Raw genomic sequence first — 23,409 nt, 5'->3', positions numbered from 1 at the left:
CATCTTTCTAAAATATATTGTATACTTTTCTATTATTGATAGAGTTGGCATAAATTAAATATTATGAAGATGATTTAATGTCATTAACAGAAGTATTAATTAGGAGAATGTGCCAGGAAGCTGTACTTGAGCTATTTCAGTGCAGAACATAAGAAGAACATTATTTGCTTCAGACAATTATGCCTTGGGAGTTCTTGTATATACTCTTAATTATTTTTACTCTCTCTGCCCTTGCTCTCCCATTGAAATTATGACTTCCTCTATGCACTTCTGTTTTCTCATACATTCTCTACATTTATTTGTATTCTTAATCCATTTTGCATTAAGAAAGAAGAAAATACATCTTATTATAAGAGTATGGAGGGCATCTGGGTGACTCAGTCGGTTAAGCATCTGATTCTTGATTGCTGCTCAGGTCATGGTCTCACTGTTCATGGGTTTGAGCCCCAGATTGGGCTCTGAGCTGATGGTGCAGAGCCCGCGTGGGATTCTCTCTCTCCCTCTTTCTCTGCACTTCTCCTGCTCCCCCTTCCCCTCTGTCTCTGAAAATAAAGAAATAAACATTAAAAAAAAGAGTATGGAAAAGTAGGTTTGATTCTGTGTGAAAGTCCAGAGCTTTCTCTACTAGAGTGTCAAGTTCATGACCTTTAGTGTATAGATATTTGGGATCTTGGGGAGATAATAATCTTATTTTCTGGTTCTTGACTCAGACTGTGGTCATTGAATCAAAAACAATGAAAAAATAAAAGACCTCTTGATGATAGAGGGACCACAGTGAATGGGGGAAAATCTGACAACAGATTAACAGGTCCATTGCCATATTCAAATGAGCTAATTTGAAGAGAGAAATAACAAAATCCCCTTAATGTAACAGAAATTCTGACTTGTATTATTATTTGTAGTTGTTTGTAGTTTTGCACACTTATAGAAAATTGTGGTGTGTTGGGGCACCTGGGTGGCTCAGTCAGTAGAGCATGCAACTCTTGATGTTGGGCTTGTGGGTGGGAGCCCCATGTTGGGTGCAGAGATTACTTAAAAATAAAATCTTTGGGGTGACTGGGTGGCTCAGTCGGTTAAGTGTCCATCTTTGGCTTAGGTCATGATCTCACGGTTCACGAGTTTGAACCCCGCATTGGGCTCTGTGCTGACAGCTCAGAGCCTGGAGCCTGCTTCCTATTCTGTGTCTCCCTCTCTCTCTGCCCCACCCATACTTGTGCTCTGTTTCTCTCTCTCAAAAATGAATAAACTTTAAAAAAAAATTTTAAAAAGAAAGAAAATTGCGGTGTGTGTACCATTAGACATGCTAGGAAAGGAGGGCTGATTGCAAAATAAGAAACCATGCAGCTTAGAAAGCAACCAGGCAAACAGTTATAACTATAACGTCTTCTCTGGACTCACTCTTGGCAAAATGTGTGATGTGAGCAAACACAGAGAAATAAAATATGGAGTCCTGCCCTTGAGAAGTTCCCTTAAATCGCAGCAGATCTGTGGGGTGCCTGAGTGGCTCAGTCGGTTGAGTGTCTAACTTCAGTTCAGATCATGATTTTACTGTTCATGAGTTCGAGCCCCATGTCAGGCTCTATGCTGATGGCTCACAGCCTGGAGCCTGCTTTGGATTCTGTGTCTCCCTCTCTCTCTGCCCCTCCCCTGCTTGTGCTCTGTCTCTCTCTCTGTCTCTCAGAAATAAATAAATGTAAAAAAAAAATTTTTTTTTAATCGCAGCAGACCTTCTAAACTACAGGCCTTTGTACAGAAGAGTGTCTAAAAATGAACTTGTGAGTGGTAAGCTCTATGGGACACAAAGCTTCCTTAGTCATATGTTGCACATGTGGATAGCAAGCTGTCAAAAATGTCATCTCTAAGTGCCAAGGGTGGTAAAATAGTTATCATCAATATTTTGTTATTTTCAGTTTTTGAGAACTCTAAAGAAAACTTGCAAGCCAAAAAAATTAGTTTATCAATAATATGATTTTACTCTTTTGACCACATTTAAAATTATTGTCCTAGCTGACTTTTCTTGAAAGAATTCATTGGAAACAAACATTTGCATGTTTTAACCTACGGCCTCAGTGCCTTATGCCAAATTTACCAGCAGAAGTTTTCTCTCTGCCCAAGAAATGTCAGATTGTATTACTGCCCTGACTCATTTTTTTATGTCAATCTGCAAGGTTTATGATTTGGAAAAGGATTATTTGTTAAGTGAAAGAATATCATGTTAAGAGTCATTGACACAGGAGACATTATCCCTCTGACACTTGACATTCACTGTGAAACAATGGAGAGACCATAGATTCATTTGGAGCTTGTGGTTTTCAGCTTTCTTCTGGAAGGACTTCTGGCTGTATGGCCTTAAGCACATCATGCTGCCAGGTGGAACTGTACCTGGGGCAGCACCCTGATCGTAAGATGAGACACACAGAGAAGGAGGACTTGGGTGTTTGGCAGGGGGCAGTGGGGGGGATTTTTTGTTATTTTTTTAGGTTCTTCTGTTACTCTCAGCTTCAGCCCCTCACCCGTCCCACTCTCAAGACTTGCTCTTTGATAATGGCTCCTCAGATCCAACTTTCTCCCTGGCACTTAGAAATGGGAAAATAAAGCAAAGGAAAAGCATTTCTGAATTTCCCATAATTTATATATTCAACTATATAAACAGTCTACAGCAGACAGTGAAGACACACACTTTCTCCTGCCTCCTCTAACAACTCTCACGCTTCATGCATCCAGACAGTCACATCCTAGGTGATGAAACAGAATATTCAATATTCAATATTGTCACACTCTTCTGGGGGTACAGAAATATCAGCTCATATTATTTCACGTAAGTAGCAAACTTATTCCAACACAATGGATCTTGTAAATCTGGTGGATCAGCTTTCTGTTGAAGTATTTCTACACCTGGAAAATATACATCAGGCTCCCAGACCACACTGGTGCCAGCTGGCCCTCCTGACACCTGGCGGGCCTCCAGCAGCCTCCACAAAACGGGTTTCCTAGCTTACCCCGGTGTTTTCCATTTCCTGTGGCACCACACTCTCCATCAGCCCCTGCACACCCAGGCACAAGGTAGGCACGCGCAAAGATCAGGCTGACTTTTACAGACCCGGACTTTTAACGCACCCCAATGCCAGGCCAGCCTCCATGGACCTAGAATCCAGACCCAGCTCCTGCAGACCAGGCTGCCAGGGTACCTTAGCACCCCACAGGCCCCCACAGAACCAACTGGCTGGCCATCCCTCACAGACTATGCTCCAGACTCATCTCGGCACCAGCCTGGCCCCATTGCCCCAGCCCTCAGGCCAGCCCTCATGAATCCAGATTCCTGGCTTATCCCAGTACTGGACTGGACCCTGGGGACTCAGATGCTCCGCCCCCACCAGTAGTAACTCATACCTGTGAACCCAGATTCCAGCTCATGTTCACAGACCCAGGCATCAGGCTGGTCCCCTTGTACCAAAGAAGCAGGCCTGCCCACCTCCTGACACAGGCACACATCTGCCCACTCAAGGACTCCCAACGGCAAGCCTGCCCACAGATTCCACCAGAAGCTCTGGATGGGCTTTGCCCATCAAAGCCAGTCTGTAAAGACTACAAGAGGTATCTACTTCCTCATATGCACAGACACTAATGCAAGGCCATAAGGATCATGAATAATCAAGGATATTCTGATACTCTAATGTGGTGGTGGGCTAATTACTTAACTAGTATAAAGGTCAAAGGACAAAAGCATTAAAAATAACTATAGCTGGGGTGCCTGGGTGGCTCAGTCGGTTGGGCGGCTGACTTCCACTCAGGTCATGATCTCGCAGTCCGTGAGTTCAAGCCCCGCGTCGGGCTCTGTGCTGACAGCTCAGAGCCTGGAGCCTGTTTCAGATTCTGTGTCTCCCTCTCTCTGACCCTCCCCTGTTCATGCTCTGTCTCTCCCTGTCTCGAAAATAAATAAAACGTTAAGAAAAAAAAATAACTATAGCTACAATAATCAGTTATGGATACACAATATAAAAGAGGTAAGTTGTGATGCCATGAAATGCAAATTATGGGGGGGGGTCATAGTAAAAGTGTAGAATTACTGCATGCAATTCCAGATAAGCTGTTATCACATTAAATAGACTGATATAACTGTGAGATGTTTTATGTAAGCCTCATGGTAACTAAAAAGTAAAAACTTTCACTAGATATACAAGAGAGAAGAGAATCAAAGCATATCAAATGGAAGAATTCTAGAAAGAAAGCAAAAGAGGATGAAAGGAACAAGGGAGCGAGAAAACAATCAGATGCAACTATTAAGTCCAAATGTATCAATAATTACTTTAAAGGAAAATGGATTCAATTCTCCAATCAAAAGACAATGACTGAGTGGTTTGAAAAACAAGATCCATCCAAATGCTGTTTGTGAAAGACCCAGTTTAGTTTCAAGGACATATATAGACTCAAAGAAAAGAGATGGAAAAGGATATTCCATGCAAATGGAGACCGAAAGAGAGCGTGAGTAGCTATACTTACACCAAACAAAATACACTTTAAGTCAAAAACTGTAATAGGGACAAAAAGGGTCAATATATGATGAAGAAAGGGGTAAATTCAACAAGAAGTTACAGCAATTATATATGCACCCAGTATCAGAGGATCTGAATATGTTAACCAAACATAAAAAGATCTGAAGGAGACTATAGACAACAGTACAATAATAGAGGGGACTTCAATATTCCACTTTCAACAACGGACAGATCATCCAGACAGAACATCCATAAAGAAACACTGGACTTGAATTATACCTTACATTAAATGGAGTTAACAGACAAAAACAGCACATTCCATCCAACAGCAATAGAACACACAGTCTTCTTATTTGTGCAATGAACATTCTCCAAGATTGGCCATTTGTGAGGTCACAGAACAGACTTTAGCAAATGTACAATTTAAATCATACCAAGTATTTTTTTCTGACCATGGTGGCATAAAACTAGAAATCGATAACAAAAGGAAAACCAAAAAGCTCACAAATGTGGGAAAATTAAACACACACCTGAACAACAATAGGTCAAAAAATAAATCAAAAGAAAAAATTTTAATCTAAAAATAAGTGGGTTGCCTGGGTGGCTCAGTCGGTTGAGCGTCCGACATCGGCTCAGGTCATGATCTCATGGTTCATGGGTTCGAGCCCCGCATCGGGCTCTGTGCTGACAGCTCAGAGCCTGGAGCCTGCTTCGGATTCTGTGTCTCCCTCTCTCTCTGCCCCTCCCTGACTTGTGCTCTGTCTCCCTCTGTCTCAAATATAAATAAACATTAAAAAAAATGTTTTAAATAAAAATAAGTGAAAACAGGTACACAATATACGAAAATTTATCAAATACAGCAAAAGTAGTGCTAATGGGAAGACTGTAGCAAAAGCCATAAACAAACAACAAAAAACTGCTTACATTAAGGAAAAAAGATCACAAATAAAAAACCTAACTATGCACTTTAAGGGACTAGAAAAGAACAAACTAAGCACGAAGCTAGCACAAGGAAGGAAATAACAAAGATCGGAACAGAAATAATGGACATCGAAAACAGAAAGGGTCAATGAAACTAAGGGCTGTTTCTTGAAAAGTTAAGCAAAACTGTCAAACAGTTTGCTAGACTAAGAAAATAGAAGATTTAAGTAAATAAAATCATAAATGAATGAGTTCACATTACAACTAACACCGCAGAAATACAAAGGGTCATGGATTACTGTGAACAGTTGTACACAAACCTACAAATTGGATAAACTAGGAGAAATGGATAAATTCCTAGAGACATACAGCCTACTAAGATCAAATCATGAAGAAATAAAAACTTAGAACATATCGGGGCACCTGGGTGGCTCAGTAGGTTAAGTGTCTGACTCTTGATTTTGCCTCAGGTGATGATCTCACAGTCATGGGAATGAGCCCCAACATTGGGCTCTGTGCTGACAGCGTGCAGCTTGCTTGAGATTCTCTCTCCCTCTCTCCATGCCCCTCCCCCACACACCTGCACATGAATACACCCTCTCTCTCTCTCTCTCTCTCCCAACCCTCTCAAAAATAAATAACAAATAAATATTAAAAACATCAAATGGTTATCTCAGTATGCTGAGAAAACAATTAATAAAATTCAGTATTCATGATAAAAATCTCAACAAATTGGGTATACAAGGAATATATTTCAATACAATAAAAGCCATATACAACAAGCCCACAGCTGACATCATGGTCACTAGTGAAAAGCTGAAAGCATTTACTCAAAGATCAAGATCAAGACAAGGTGCCCTCTCTCACCATTTTTATTCAACATAGTACTGGAAATCCTACTCAGAGCAATTAGGCAAGAACAATAAATAAAAGATGTTCAAATCAAAAAGGTAGAAGAAAAAATTTATTTTCAGGTGATAAGATCTTATACAAGAAAAGCCTAAAGACTCCACCAAGAAACTTTTCGAATAAACAAATTTAGTACACTGTAGGATACAACATCAACATAGCAAAATCAGTTGTGTTTCTATACACTGTCAATGGACTATATTAAAAATAAATAAAGAGAGGCATCTGGGTGGCTCAGTCTATTAAGCATCCAACTCTTGATCTCAGCTCAGGTCTTGATCTCAGGGTCATGGTTCAAGTCCTGGGTTGGGATCTGCACTGGGCATGAAGCCTACTTAGAAAAGAAAAAAAAACAAAACAAAACAGAACTATCTCATTTATAATACCATCAAAAAGAATAAAACTCTCAGGAATAAATTTAAGCAATGAGGTAAAAGACCTGTACACTGATAACTATAACATATTGACGAAAGAAATTGAAAAAGCTACAAATAAATGGAAATATATCCCATGTTCATAGATTAGAAGAATCAATATTATTAAAATGTCCATACTACCCAGAGCCATTTATATATTCAGTGCAATCCCTATAAAAAATTCCAATAGCCCTTTTCTCAGAAATAGAAAAAAGATGGGGCGCCTGGGTGGCTCAGTCGGTTGAGCGTCCGACTTCGGCTCAGGTCACGATCTCGCGGTCCGTGAGTTCGAGCCCCGCGTCAGGCTCTGTGCTGCCGGCTCAGAGCCTGGAGCCTGCTTCCGATTCTGTGTCTCCCTCTCTCTCTGCCCCTCCCCCGTTCATGCTCTGTCTCTCTCTGTCTCAAAAATAAAAAAACGTTTGGGGCGCCTGGGTGGCGCAGTCGGTTAAGCGTCCGACTTCGGCTCAGGTCACGATCTCGCGGTCCGTGAGTTCGAGCCCCGCGTCGGGCTCTGGGCTGACGGCTCGGAGCCTGGAGCCCGCTTCCGATTCTGTGTCTCCCTCTCTCTCTGCCCCTCCCCCGTTCATGCTCTGTCTCTCTCTGTCTCAAAAATAAATAAAAAACATTAAAAAAAATTAAAAAAAAAAGAAATAGAAAAAAGACATCCTAAAATTTGTTTGGAAACCCAAAAGACCCTGAATAGACACAGCGATGCTGAGAAAGAACAAAGCTGGAGCCACTATCTAACCTGATTTCAATCTTTATTACAAAGCTACAATAATAACAACCATATGGTAATGGCATAAAAAAACAGACATACGGTCCAACGGTTCAGTTTGAGAGCCCAGAAATAGACCAACATAATTTATATTTGACAACAGAGCCAAGAATACTAATGGGAAAAGAACAGTTTTTTCAATAAGTGGTGTTTGGAAAACAATAATCACCTGTGAAAGAATACAACTGGATCCCTGCATTATACAACCCATAGAAATTAGCTTAAGATGAATGAAAGACTTTAATGTAAGACCTGAAACTGTAAAACTGTTTAGAAGAAAACATAAGGAAAAGTTCTTGACCTTGGTCTTGGCAATGATTTTTTAAATATGACACCAATCAAGAGTCAGTTAAGTGTCTGTCTCTTGCTTTCTGCTCAGGTCATGACCTCACTGTAGTGAAATAAAGCCTTGCATTGGGCTCCATGCTGAGTGTGGAGCCTGATTAAGATTCTGTGTCTCTCCTTCTGCCCTTCCCCCACTCAATGCACCTGCCCTACTGTTTACGGTCTCTCACTCTCTCTCAAAAACAAACAAACAGAACTCCTAGGAACAGAGTAGAATGTAGTTGGTGGGAGCTGGAGTGTTTGGAAAATGAGACATTGGTCAAAGGATGCCATCTTTCAGCCCAAAGGTGACTAATTTCTGAGGCTCTAATGGACAACATGGTGAGTGCTGTTAATAATACAGGATTATATGCTGAAAGCTGTTAAGAGTGTAAAGCTTAATGTTATTATCACACACACAAAAGGAAGTGATGTAGCGGTATGGAGGTGTTAACTGACCTTAGTCTGGCAATCATTTCACAGTCTGTATGTTTATCAAATCACATTGTACACCTTAAAGTTACACATGTTGTATGTCAAAATATCTCATGAAAGCTAGGGGAAAAAAAGAAGAAAACAGATGTGAAGTTTCCTAGGATATAGTGTTTCGGGGTGTAAGTAATTAAATGATTAATATTTTGTCTCCATGATTTAATCCACAGTTTGCCTTTTTACTGAGAGTTTAGGTGTTCATAATTACCTTGTGGCAGGAATAGGACTTAAATAGGCAAAGCAGGCTGTAAACAAAGACTTATGAACAATCTCTCTGAAAATGCAGTTTTAGACAGTGATGTTGACATGCAGCTTTAATCCTTTGACCTTGTTGAGTATCTTAGTAAGAATCATGAATGAGAATTTCCTCTGAGCTACCTCATGAATAATTAGTAAATAAAACAAATTAGCTTTCAGAAACAACATAGATCTAAAATCTTTAACCGCTTTTTGTAAAGTGTTTTTGAATAATTTTGTGTTCCTCATTGACACAAAGACTTACGACTTCATTTCTCCTTTGTATTTCAATTGTAAAACCTAAGGCCAAAGTGGATAACATGGCAACACAGGCTACCCATCAGAAAATGCCTTTTAGGAAGATTCTGGAATAACAGCAAAATCCTGCAAAGAACTCTTAGAAGGGATACATGATTTATTGTATATGACATTATTAGAAAAGACTTTTTATTTTAGTTGTAAGCATTCCTCAGACAACTTTTAAATGGAGAAACTTTGCATTATTTAGCATCACTATATTTCCTTAGCAATCTGTGGACACATAATTAAATGTACTGTTACTGTACCAGCATGTTAAATGCACCTCAAAAATACATATCATAAGTCTATTTTGATCTGCTAATACAATACAGCTTTCTTGTGAATGTTCAAAAAGGTAAGAAAGGGCTACTTACATAAGTTAAAATATGCAAAAATCATCGCTTTAAAAATGTGGAGATATACAAATTTTGTATGTTGTTTTCTCATTTGGATAGAACAGAATTTACCTAGCAGGAAATTCTAAAGCACCTCTGTGTGCCAGGAACTCTTCTCTAACACAGCTTCTATTTGCCAATAATACAACTGGGCTATAGAGAATTTAAGTAATGTTTAAAGGTGCTAAAAGCTAGCAAGTGGTAAAACGTGGCCAGTGTTGAACCCTAAGTGTCTCCCAAGGCCATGTCCATAACCATAATACTGGCTGCCGCTTCTCATGTCAGTGTTATACATTACACCTTGGGCCAAGAATGATTCTATACATCCCAAAGTCCCCAAATGTAGTCATGGTTGCCTGCTGGAAGGTTGCACAAATAAGGAAAAACTGTCACCATCAACGGAAGAAAAACCCAAATAGCTTCTAACTCATGTAGTATAAACTAGATGTAAGGAAGTCACATTTGGGTGCAAAGACTAACATGTTTGGCAATACATTTACATGAAATTATAAAATAATCAAGTATAGTCATATTTCAAGTGAACAAAAATAACTTTAAAATATTCACTTGATCTTCTGATCAGACTTCCCCTGACAATTTATTTTCTGCCCTGCCTTTGTTGTACAGCCCCTGACTTATCTTTATTTCAATTATTTAGACCATTTAATTTCTTATTAAGAATGGGTTTGCCTCTCTCACCAAGTGTCATCCATGCACAAGGCTACTGTTGTTGATAGACCAATTAGAATGAAGTGAATAGTTTCGGAAGAAAACAGTGGCTGAGAGAGCCCCGGTCTCTCTATTAAATTGTCCTAATGGAAGCAGTGATGGAGAGCGATGCTCCTTAATGACATCAGTAGGCATTACCAGACCATGTTGTTGGAACGTCTTAACCAAATTATATCATCCAATTAATAATGACACTAAGGCATCATAAAATATGTGTTGCTTCCCCCACGGTCAAATTTGAATCCCTAAGTGGTAATGCTGGCAGAGTAATCATAAGAACATATCCTATTCTTGAGCTGGAAATGATGTACTTACTCACTATGCCCTGGAGTTTAATCCATTCATTTTGCTTTTCGTCAGTCATGGCCAAGTCCATGTCTTTGTTGACTATAGTTTTAGATAATACACCTTAAAGTGTGGTTCCACTGATCTTATAACTCAATGTCTAACTCCTTTTCTTTTGGATGAGAGAATCAAAATGCAAAGCAAGAAGTTTCTGTCTTCTGACGCCACTCCTATGTGTATTTTCCTGGAAATTAATGTTTCAAAGATCAACAGAAAAGATGAGGGTAATCCCTGTGCTGCTACTTGTGACAAGCAAATTTAAGCTAAAATATTTGTGTACAATGAAATTTAAGCAGAGCACAGCACCCCTTTGAATGAAAGGCCAGATTGCTAGGAACTAAGCAACTGATACAGTGTTTGTGTGTGTGTGTGTGTGTGTGTGTGTGTGTGTGTGTGTGTGCGTGCGCGCACACACACACACACACACACACACACACACACACACACACACAAATGCAAGCTTCTAAATGAGAGAGTCCAGACAAACTGATAGCAGAGGGATGTTGAGAAGAATAGGGATTTCAGGAAATCTGAAACTTGTTCTTGACCTTTCTGCTTGATCATTTGGCCACCATTGCATCTGAGAACCACAGTGGGACGCATGGGTAACTGTGAGCATCCCTTTACTTTCTTAGGCTGGGGTTCAAAGATCCTAGTTGTGTCTAGTAAATTTAATACGGGACAGTGTGTCTACATTGATATGTAGAATAAGAATTGTAGCATATTTTTGTCCCTACAACCACGAGAGACATTTCATGTGACTACTTTTATCCTTAATGAGAATGTATTTTATGATCACATGCAAAGATAAGATCAGCCCTCACTGAATATGTAGGGGAAGCCAAGAGATTCTCTATTGTCTTTGATCATAGGGAAAAAAATAGGAATAACTTTATAAATATATTGCTTCCAAAATAATGATACTGTAAAAATGAAAGTTGTATCTATTCTGCCTGTACACTTTATAAGGGAGCATTCTTAGAAATTACCATATATTATTTTATTCATCTTTCTTGTAGTAAATCTATGAGGTAGTTGTACTTACTATTATTCCTATTTGTATAAACTAAGGTACAAGAGGTTAATACTCTGTTGAACATTCTGTTACTATTAAAGGCAAAAGTTAGGATTTGAATTGAGCTATTCTGACATGTCCTTAAACTCCATATTATACTAGGAATAAATTCTATTATTATCTGAAATCACTCCCCCAAAAGATTTCAAATGACTAGTATAAAGAATTTGATGGGCTATTTATTTTATCTATTTTTCATGAAGAAGGTTAGTCCATAGTTCCACCAATATGTTAAATGAAGATTGTAACATGTCAAATGCTCTGCTGGGGGATAGAATAATTCCCTGATAATCATAGACAGCTGGTAAAGAAATACCTGCATAAAGATTCTAAGGTGACACAAAAGTATTTGTGACTTTTGATGTCGTAAAAGATTTGGTATCTGAGGTCTTTGAGTTTTATTTCTTCAAGTGCATTTTGACCACGTCATGAAAGACCTTGGAACACATCTTGCTCTTAGGATATTGTTGTGATCTTGCTCCATGATTGTTTGCCATGTAAAATTCTAACAGAAATTACAGTCAGTTGGAGGAAAGTGAAAGTCTTCTCATCCCTTCTCTTTCCCCCCCCTTCTCTGAACCCTCCATGGTCTTCTGTTACTACCCCACAGAATCTCAAAGTGCTGTATAATTCCTCTCTTACCTTCTTTACTCAATGGTAGATTATTCAAGTGTAGGGGGGGAAATTCGTTTTCCTCTTCCTCTCTAAGTCCTTGACTGAGACACCTCGTAATAAAATATACAAATTAACAGGAGAAAAACAAAATTACTCACAAAGATATGAGACTAAAAGGCAGCCAGGCAGTTGAGGCTTATATACACACCATCCTGGCCTAAGGAAATGGACAGGGGTCGGGGCTTCAAAGGGTAAGAAGGCAATTCATAAGAAGATGTGAAGAGGAAATTTTTGGTAAACAAATGTTTGCCTTGACATGCAGATAAGTCTCTCCAATGAAAAAGGTATCTCTGGTAATAACTCTCTTGCTGGCATAGGCCCCCTTTCTAATTTCTTTACACTATAAAAAGGAAGGTTAAAAAAAAGCTTTTCCTGAATCCACTGGGTCTCTATTGCCTTCACCTCTGGATGCCCAAGTGGCATATTTTGAGTAGCACATCCTCTCCCCTCACACTTCTGGTGAGGTAGCCTTAATGATCCTGTCTTTAGACCATTAGTTTGTTGTTCATTTCTTCCGCATTACTTGTTTATGAGAATATTTCAAATATTAAATAAAGAAGGGGGACGGGGTGCCTGGGTGGCTCAGTTGATTAGGCTTCCGACTCCGGCTCAGGTCATGATCTCAGTTTGTGAGTTCAAGCCCCACATAGGGCTCACTGCTGTCAGCAAGGAGCCTGCTTGGGATCCTCTGTCCCCCACTTTCTGCCTCTCCCCCTTTCGTGCTCTCTCTCAAAAATAAATAAACATTTAAGAAAAATAAAAAAGATTCAGTTATAGAGTTTTCATTTTTTTAAATTTTTATAAATTTGATTGAAGCCATAAATTTCTGCATTTAGTGAATAACTGCTGAGAATCAATTATGTTCTAGAAAATTTGTCCTTGGGACACAACCCTGAGGAATAGAAGTAAGATCTGTAAGTGAGTCATCATATATTCATAAACTGGTTCTAGAAGGCAGAGCGATGGGAGTACATACATCAGAGAAGCTCAGGGTCAGGCATGGTTTCTTTGAGAAACTAAAGAATATACCAGAATCTAAAAGATATACAAGTAAATGATGGGCTGAGAGTAAAGATGATAAATAAGAAATACTGTAATATGTAAGGGTCTTGAGGTAGCTCATGGTGGAACATAGAATGATTAAGGAAAAGAAAAACATTTGTCTGGAATGCTGAGAGCAAGTGAGAACTCGGAAACAGACAAGACAGGAAAGAAAGGAGGGGGGCATATCACATAGGACCTTGGAAGCCATGTAGTTTGGTTTTCATTCTAAAATCATGCAGAAGGTAGTAGGTCATAAAAAGTTTTAACCTGAAAGCAATGACAGATCATGAAAAGGTAAGTCAGTTGCTACTTATAAAAAGATCACTGTGGATAAAGAGAAAATTAAAGAGTGGGGCAAGAGTGTCCATAGGGAAAATAGTTAGGAAAATGTATTTGATGAGTAAGAGATCGGATCAGTGTGGTGACACTGGAGACTGAAAGCAGCAGGTAGATATGAAAAGTTTTTCTGTAGGAATTAAATTCAAGGCTCATTGATGGGTTCAATCTAGGCGCCTGAGGGAAATGGGAAGGCTCACAGGTGACCCTCTGCTTTCTGGTTTATGCAGCTTGGTGCACAGTTGTGCTATTCGCTGAAATAACGCGGGCGGGAAGATGCCAGGTGTGGGCTCAGGGGAGCAGTACATTTAAGGCACCTGTGAAATTGCAAGTGTAGGTGTTGGTTGGGCAGCAGGGCCCAGACTCAGAAGAGAGGTCTACAGGAAACACAATATGCAAGGTATCGACATGGCCAAGGCAATTACAATATTAATATATGCAAAAAGCCAAGTCAGTAGGCTTGAAATTTTATTGAAAACACAATGTTTGACCTTAAAATAACATTTTGAGCATAGACTACAGTGGGAATGGGGTTTTCCTGGCTGTTCTCACTCCCTGTGAGGAATGAGCATGTGTAGACAAGTTTGGATTATTGCCTTTCTGTGGTCCATCAGATGCACGCTCTGAGCTCCAGGCCGCAATAAGAATAGCATATCACACGTGTAGTGCCTTTGAAACCAAGTCACTGCATATTTTTCTAATACTTCCTTTTGGGATTTATCTATTTAGTTAGTTTTAGTTTTTAAAAAATATTTATTATTTTTGAGAGAGAGAGCACGTGCAAACAGGGGAGAGGGGCAGAGGGAGAGAAAGAGAATTCCAAGTAGGCTGTGCACTGTCAGCACAGAGTCTGATGTGGGGCTCGATCCCATGAACTGTAAGATCATGACCTGAGCCCAAATCAAGAGTTAGACACTTAACTAACTGAGCCACTCAGGCACCCCTATTATATATATTTTTTTTAATTTGAATTCTGTTTAGTTAACATAGTGCAATACTGGTTTCAGGAGTAGAATTCAGTGATTCATCACTTACACACAACCCCCAGTGCTCATCCTAACAAGTGCCCTCCTTAATGCCCATCACCCATTTAGCCCATCCCCCACCCCCTCCGTCTGTCAACCTTCCGTTTGTTCTCCATCCTTAAGAGTCTCTTGTGGTCTGTTTCCCTCTCTTCTTCCCCAACCCTACATGTTCATCTGTTTTGTTTAAATTCCTCATATGACTGAAATCATATGGTATTTGTCTCTGACTGACTTGTTTCACTTAGTATAATACATTCTAGCTCTATCCTTCTCTTTGCATTTTAAATCCAACTTGTTGCATGAGATTATTTAAAAATATATGGCTTATTTTTAGCTTGATGACAAATTTGCAGGAATAAATCACACTGAGCATTCAGGCATTTGTATTCATATCCTGCACTTTACAATAAATTGGATACGGGAATCAGGTAGGGGCCTAAGAGGTTAGAAATTTGAGGCATGAAAAACAATGAATTTGTGATTTAACCAGGACAGTCAAGGATGAAATTAAATAGATTAGGGAAGTCCATTTCCAAAGTAGAACGTCATCAGCTAACTTGCCTTTCATGTGGTGGACAAATTATCCATGGACCATAGAGAACACTATCATTCAGCCCCCAAAATGCTTTCTAGTCTTCATTTCAATCTCCATTTTGATATTTTGACTAGAAAGTACATTACTGGGCATTCCACCCAGATCACTTTCTTTTCAAGACAATTCTGAATATACTTCAATATTGAAAATATTTTTGTGCATTTCAAAACTAATCAGTTATGCTTTCATGAATGCATGATTCCAAAACAAATATTTTAGCTGTTGTTAACAATGCTATTAATGTATTCTTTTTAGAAACCTACTAGTCTCTCTTCATTAATATTGCAGTCTAAAAATGTTAAATTACTTTTGGTTTGATCTCAAATAAAGCACTTTTTAGACATGAGAACATCTTACTGGGGGAGGGGTGGAGCCTGCTGGAAAAGAAAGCTTAGGGAAAGTCTCCTAATGGGGACTGACAGGGAGGAACCACAGCTGGGCCTCTATGCCTGGGCTGTTTGTACTGCTGGGGACATAGTGAGAACACAGATTTCTCGGCAGCTCTCATGTTCAATGGGAGGTTGTAGCTGGCCAGAGTGTAGTTCAGAAAAAATGAACACACGCTCTTTTAGGACCAAGTCTTAAGAGAGAGTACTAAGAGTACTAAGGTTTGAATATTATAAATACGATGGTTTCTAAGATCAATGTGATGCAACTTTGGTCTGAAGGAGTTCTTGTGAGAAAGACACACTGATTTTTTTCAGTGGGGTAATTTATCCAGTGGAATATAGTGTGCACTGAAGGAATATAGAGAAGAGGCATTTAATCTAACCAGCAATGAGGAAGATCTCCTAGTGAGGTGGTGCCTTGCCAGGTTTCCTAAAGAGAAATAGAGGTCAACCAGGGGAAGAAGAGGACAAAGGGCATTTGAGAAGATGGCACAGAAAACACGAATTTGGGTGGTTGTGACTAGAGAATGGACTGAGGGTAGAGAGGGTAAGGCATTTAGGTAGGGTTGGGGATGGGGAGTCGCATTTGGCTTAGCTGAGTAGAGAAAGTGTATCCATACATATAATGGTAGCCGCCTGACGAAGGAATAGTCTTGAAAAGTAACTACTCTGTAAAAGACAAACAGAAGAGATGTTTGGTAATCCAAGAACTGTGCCCGGTAAGAATTGGTCAGGTTTCCTTTATTCTCTTCTCCACAGATCACCTCCTCCTTCTTGTGTATCTCCTATCCACTGACGTTGTCCATGAACTTATTAAGGAATTGACTCCACAAATACCACATTGTGCTACACCTGTGTGGTAGGTTATGCGTCTTTGTTCTAGCTGGTCTCTAACCTTTTTCACCTGAGACCCTAGAAGAAAGGTGCTGTTAATTTTATATTCCCATGTTCACAGTGATTCAGCTATAGATTTGACTAACCAAATGGATAATGTTTGAATGCATACAAGAATACAATACCAGATGAGCAAAATATTATGAGAACATGAGATGGGAGATAAATTCTGACTGGGGGTGTGGGCAAGTTCTCATAAAACAGGAGAAATCTTGTGCCATCAAGAAAGAGAAAAAGAAAGAAAGGAAAAAAAGGGAAAGAGAGAGAGAGGAAGGAAGGAAGGAAGGAAGGAAGGAAGGAAGGAAGGAAGGAAGGAAGGAAAGAAGGAAGGAAGGAAGGAAGGAGGAAGGAAGGAAGGAAGGAAGGAAAGAAGGAAGGAAGGAAGGAAGGAAGGAGGAAGGAAGGAAGGAAGGAAGGAAGGAAGGAAGAAGGAAGGAAGGAAGGAAGGAAGGAAGGAAGGAAGGAAGGAAAGAAGGAAGGAAGGAAGGAGGAAGGAAGGAAGAAGCGGAAATATGCTGGACAGAAGAGAGGCAGAAATGAATTCAGGTAGCGGAACTTCCCTCAAAATACAAAATAGGTCCCAGCAAGAGTAAAGGGGTCTGGTATGGCTGATGGGCACAGGGCTTAATTCTAAGTGAACCATGTTGAGACTTGACATCTTTTGAAACATTATCCTAAACCATTTCTGTTTGAGAATCTTTCAATGGTATCATAAGAATTTTTTTTTCTTCACTCCAAAGGAAACATGTAAGGTTTTGTGCAGAGATGTGCTATTATGTTACCTTTGATTTGGGTGCATGAAAGTAATTCTGATGGGAAGAATGGATGAACACAGAGTGAGAACAAAGCTTCTGGGAAGTGGTGAGGTAACCATTGCAAGAGTAGGTGTGACAAACAGTGAGCACTTGTCTTATGTTGGGATGGAGAAGTGTAGTGGACATGAGATATTTTAGACCTAACAATGGTGTGACTTCAAACCCCTTCAATATTGACAAGGATGGAAAGAAAAATACTGGAAATCTCTGAGATATTGAGATTCACGTGAGAGAGCACGTACCTTACAATATAGAGCAGTGCTTGCCAAAGGTTCTATTGTTCATGTATATGCACATAATACATAGAATTTGAGTGAATGAATGAATGCATGAATGAATGAAAAACCTTGAAATCTACCCAATGACACACATGCTTGGATGACATTAAGCAAATGTGATTTATGCTGCAGTCACAGGAGTGTGCCATGGATATTTAACTGCATAACACAGCCTCATCAGGCCTACTGAGTACCTCCTAAGAGTGTGGTTTACACCCCAGAAGTGGACATTTGACATCTTGCTGGCAAAGCTTTCCTATTTTAATGGTCATGGATATTGTAGCTCTTGACACTATTTTTATGTTCATTATCCTTAGATTCTTGACAAGATATTAGTAGTGTTTGAAGTAACAAATTAGTCATCTCTACTGATTGACAGGCACTAATCTTAACATTCATTCAACATAGGGATACTAGACTGTTCATAATTAATTTGTATGTACCTTTTCATAGGAAACCTATAAATGTACTTTATGTTTTTTCAACTCTATCCATAATAGTAATTTTTCAATATGCTAATGACGTATTATCAAGTTAATGTGTTAATGTTATATTAGGATTAAAAAATCTGATACCAGGATTTTATGTATATCTTTTCTGGAAGTTATTATGTGATGTATCTGTTATTATGTAGTGCTATTTATATCTTTCAATCCACACTAAATATGTACATCTATTCTTTCTTCCTTTCTTTCTTCCATTTTTCTGCTATGCTTCCATTGATGACTCTATACTTTTGACTCCAGACTGGCAATATGAGGGTAAGATGACAAAAATAAAAATGCCAAACAACCTCATGAACATTGCTTGTCTGTCTTTGTTTTATTCTCTTTAGAACATTATTAAAATTCTATTCACTCCCTTTAATTAGACCCTTTATCACAATTAAAGTCCAATTATGTTTGTTTCTGTTGTGAAGCTTTAATTACAATTTATCCTTGTTAATCATTCCTTTATGTTATTTCTTTGGGTTAAATTACCATCCCATTATCTCTGTCCTGAAGGACTTCTGCTCTCCAGTGGTCTCTGCTGGTGTTTTCTCCATAAGATTTGAGTAGTTTGGTGGTGCACAAAGTGAACGTGTTATGATGTTGTAAGGGGTCTCTGTGGTTGTTATGAAAAAAAATTAAAATATTAAAAGTAATGATGCATATCAATTTGATTGTGGGATTTTTCTTTTTAAATATCAATATATATCCCAATGAATTTGATCTCAAGGTTAATGCTCATGCAATTGTTACTTCTTACGTATGGTTGTTTTCTCTCCTTAGATTGCAAACTAGCTAGGGGAGGACCGCCAGCCACCATAGTTGCCATTGATGAAGAAAGCCGGAACGGTGAGTGAGCTTCATGTTTTACAAATGACCTGTCCAAGAGGGATTTCTTCCCCTTTCAACCCTAGATTTGTTACATGTGGAAGTACTAAATGAAGTTAACCCAAATCCACAAATAGTGCTCCCCTAATTTCTTCTCTGTATGAGTTTAAATTGGGCCACACGCGCAAAATGCTTTACCTGGATCAAGAGACACTTCCGTGACTGGAAAGGTTGCATAGTCTTGACTGTAAAGGAATCACTGCACCCAGTCAGTCCCAAGAGTGAATCCAGATATGGCTGGGGTCTTTCTTTGTCACTAGGTTGAGTTGACTGTCACCCACACAAACATCTAGTCACCTAAATAAGACACATTGCATCCCTCCAAAAGAAGTCTATCGAAAGGTAAGCCTTCCCCTGGCACCTTACGCTGGTGGGAATCTGGTAAGGATTACCCTTATAGCCCACTAGACATGGTGATATAGGAATGGTTATCGGGAGAACTGAAAATCCTTGGGAAGAGAGAACCTGACGAAGGTTCTGAGAGCAGAGGAAGAAGCTTGAGTGTTCGCTCAGTTGGTCTGCCATCATTAAGTAATAGGGAATCCATACTAAGTTCTTCAAAAAGTACTTTTCCTTATCAAAACCAAAAATAAATACAGCTGGTGCTTTGTTCTGCAACGCTCTCTTAGCCTTTTAAACTTCAGTGTGTTTACAGATTCTTTTCTGTTAGGTTGCAGTAAAACGGTATCTCTCAAGTCTTGGTTTCTATTTCAAACTAGTGTAAGTGTGAGAATGTGCTAGGAGGCTCAGTTTGACTACTAATTCTGTGATGGACCTTCCATGGGGCTTGTTTGCTTTGTACTTTGTGTCTATTGGAAGCAGTCTGTTTTCCAGTTCAATAAATAAATAAATAAATAAATAAATATTCATATACACACACATATACACACACACATATATAAAGGAATTATGTCAATTGGCTTATTACAGAATGACATTTTTCCTGGAATTTAACCCTACATATATTCTGAAAATTCTATAACATATGTAATACCTTCATTGTGCTGTATTAGAAGCATTCCTTTAGAGGTGCCTGAGTGGCTCAGTTGATTGAGCATCTGACTTGATTTCTGTTCAGGTCATGATCTCCTGGCTCATAGGATGAACCCTGCATTGGGCTCTGCACTGACACCACAGAGTCTTCTTGGGATTCTCTCTTCCTCTCTCTGCACCTCTCTCTCTCTCTCTCTCTCTCTCTCTCTCTCTCTCTCTCAAAATAAATAAATAAACATTAAAATAAAACATTCCCTTACCCCTTTGAAGAGTTGGCATGATTTTTTTTTCTTCTTTTTCCATATCCTTTGGAATCATCCAAAAATGTCCACAGCATTGCTGGTCTCCATTTAAACAAACTTAATTATCTATACTAAATTTTAGCAACACTTAAAAATATCACAAAAATTTGGATGTTTTCATTATTTTTAAAAGTCCAGTATATATTGAGCATGAAAGCATATGAAGTTAATGAGTTATTATGATACATTTGAATAAACTGGAAGTAAATCTTAGATGTGTTTATAGAAAATAAAAAATACGTGAAAACGCTATATCAGGAAAATTTTCTTTTGCCCATGTAGAAAATTATGGTTTATGTATCATTAACTATTTTCCAAATACAAATCTGTAATATTTCAAAATCAAATCCGTATTTTCTAAATATTCTCCAAGGAAAAAAGTTGGCCTTTTAAACCAGAGACCAAAAAGAAAAAACCTGATAGGAGACCACTCTCTATTTTCGTTTCCCTGTGGTTCACAATTAACTTGAACTTACAAGCTGAGTTGAACTAAAACACTTAATTTTACTAAATAATTTCGTTTTAACACGTGATCCTTTACAGAGATTATTTGCCAAACAGGTGATTATAGACAGTAATGATGGTGCTATTTTACCTCCCCCCTGGGTGGACTAGATCCCACTTTCAAAGGATCAGGAACTCTGGCAAGCCCTTGCCACAGAGTGCTGTACACTGCATGTGGTAGACGTTCAATATTTGTGTTCTAGAAGAATGTGACATGATTCAGCGTAGTAACGTTGTGTTCTTCAATTGGCATATTTTGTAGAAACTGCCAACTACTCAGAATGCTGCCAAAGTTACTTGAGTGTCATCACAGGCAATATAAATACTTGTCTGGAGACTAAATGTTTGCATTTTTGTTTTACATTAAACTTCTAAAAATATGATCAAGTGAACCTCTGCCAGAGATTATAATGCGGTATGCTGTCATCTTGTCTTGAATGTCTGAAGGAAGCAGCGTATGAAAGCGTGTCCCATATTTTTCTTCAGTCTATCTAAGGAACTTCCAGTAAGACAGTTAATTCTGATCCTGCTCTTAACCTCTCTTAATTTCTCTTCCCCACCAGTTTTTAATTGGTTGTAATAAAACCTGGGGATATTTGATTTTACCAGTTTCATAAACACTCATTTTAAAGAACAAATCCTTTCTTAAGTCAAACTGGTAAGTCTATCGTGTGTCAGCTTGCCTGTGGTTTACTTTATTAATGACTGCAGGTAAATAATATCTATTGCTAAAGACCTCTTCCCACTGAAGTATAGCTTTTAGTAGCTTACTTTTCTTTTTAAGTCTATACTTAATGTTCTTATGTAAGTCGTTGAGGTCCATGTATAGAATGTCCGTTATTTGTCACATGCACCTGCATCTTTCACAACTTTTATACTGCGTGGGATGGGACTATTTCCTCGTTGTGAATACGCATTATAATTGCATTTTCACAAACGTGTATGTTTGAAAGATAAAAACTGTAATAGGTAAAGATCCATAAGCTTCTTTGTAACCCTGGGCTCTGTCAGATTGTTCCCCTCTTTGATCATTGTTCTCGACAGAATATTGATAACAGATGCTTCATATAACTCTCGACCTGAACCAGGATAACTATAGAAAAACAGAGGTTATGCTTTAAGGACACAATGTCAACACATAAATGGACATGTGCTGGCCCCTGACAACCATGAGAAAAGCCTTGAGGTGGTGGGTATGGCATGTTTAACGTGCAGTTACATTTAGAAGGGAGAATGCATATGGAGAAACAGACTTAGGACATATTCTCTTATTTAATAAAATAAGAATATCTACAAATTCTTTCTGGAAAACTTTTGTCCCCACAAAAGCCTACACATGGATGTTTATAGCAACTTTATCTCTAATTTCTTTTTTTTTTCTTTTTAACGTTTGTTTATTTTTGAGACAGAGAGAGACAGAGCATGAACGGGGGAGGGTCAGAGAGAGAGGGAGGCACAGACTCTGAAACAGGCTCCAGGCTCTGAGCCGGCAGCACAGAGCCCGACGCGGGGCTCGAACTCACGGACCAGGAGATCGTGACCTGAGCTGAAGTCGGACGCTTAACCGACTGAGCCACCCAGGCGCCCCTTTTTAAATTTTTTTTTTTAACGTATAATTTCTAAAACTTGGAAGCAAACAAGATGTCCTTCAGTAAGTGAGTGGATAAACTGTGCTACATTCAGACAAATGTACGGATAAAAATAAAGAGCTGGCGAGCCAAGAAAGGCATGGAAAAACCTATTCTTGTTTTTTTTTTTTTTAATTCCAGTATAATTAACCGATTATATTAGTTTCAGGTGGATAATGTACCAATTTAGCTGTGCTATACATTACCCACTACTTACCAAAATAAGTGTGTTCTTAATACCCATCACCTCTTTCACCCATTTCCCCACCCACCTCCCCTCCAGTAACTATTGGTTTGTTCTCTGTAGTTAAGAGTCTGGTTTTTTTGGCTTATTTTGTTTGTTTGTTTGTTTGGGCAGTATAGACATTTTAACATTTTTTTCCCATTCTATGAACATGGAACATATTTCCATTTGTTTGTGTTGTCCTCAATTTCTTTCATCAGTGTTTTACAGTTTCAGAGTATAGGTCTTTCATCTCCTTGGATAAGTTTATCCCTAGATATTTTATTATTTTTGATGCAATTGTAAATGTGATTGTTTTCTTACTTCCTCTTTCTACTACTTCATTATTAGGGTATAGAAATGTAATGGACTTTTGTATGTTGATTTGGCATCCCACAACTTTACTGAATTCACTTATCAGTTCTCGATTTTTGGTGGAGTCTTTAGTGTTTTCTATAAATATTATCATGTCATATACAAATAGTGAAAGTTTTTTTTCCCTTCCTTACCAATTTTAATGCCTTTTATTCCTTTTTCTTGCCTGATTGTTATGGCTAGGACTTCTAGTACTATGTTGAAAAAAAGTGGTGAGAGTGGGCATCCTTGTTTTGTTCCTGATCTTAGAGGGAAAGCTTTCAGTTTTCACCACTGAGTATTATGTTAGCTGTAGGTTATCCAATTGTTGGTATATATTTTTTTTCATAATATTCTCAAAGTCCTTTGTATTTCTATGATGTCAGTTATGTCTCCTTTTTCATTTCTGATTTTGTTTATTTGAGCTCTCTCTCTCTCTCTCTCTTTCTCTTAATGAGTCTGGCTAAAGGTTTATTAATTTTGTTATTTTCAAAGAACCAGGTCCTGGTTTGATTGATCTGTTCTATTGTTGTTTTGTTTGATAGTTTGTTTAGTTTCGATTTT

The 23,409-nt window shown here is 38.6% G+C and overlaps 1 protein-coding gene across 15 annotated transcripts in view; it reads left to right on the top strand.

Moving 5' to 3' along the window:
- Positions 1-23,409, top strand: part of PCDH15 (protocadherin related 15) — a 1,242,339-nt gene that overhangs the window by 553,111 nt on the left and 665,819 nt on the right. For 11 of the 15 annotated variants that reach the window (XR_009252204.1, XR_009252205.1, XM_058696341.1 and 8 more), the window contains 2 exons: positions 18,212-18,226; positions 18,737-18,802. Coding sequence is in view for 13 of the 15 variants with exons in the window: in XM_058696341.1 (XP_058552324.1) it covers positions 18,212-18,226; positions 18,737-18,802 (81 nt within the window). In the remaining 2 variants the exon portion in view is untranslated. The remainder of the gene's footprint in view (positions 1-18,211; positions 18,227-18,736; positions 18,803-23,409) is intronic. The other 4 variants (XM_058696346.1, XM_058696345.1, XM_058696335.1 and 1 more) reach the window with 1 other exon arrangement.

This window comes from Neofelis nebulosa, chromosome 13 (assembly GCF_028018385.1).
Source record: "Neofelis nebulosa isolate mNeoNeb1 chromosome 13, mNeoNeb1.pri, whole genome shotgun sequence".
Classification (NCBI taxonomy): domain Eukaryota; kingdom Metazoa; phylum Chordata; class Mammalia; order Carnivora; family Felidae; genus Neofelis; species Neofelis nebulosa.
The sequence above is the reverse complement of the archived record's forward strand: the minus strand, read 5'-3'. Positions and strand labels throughout refer to the sequence as shown.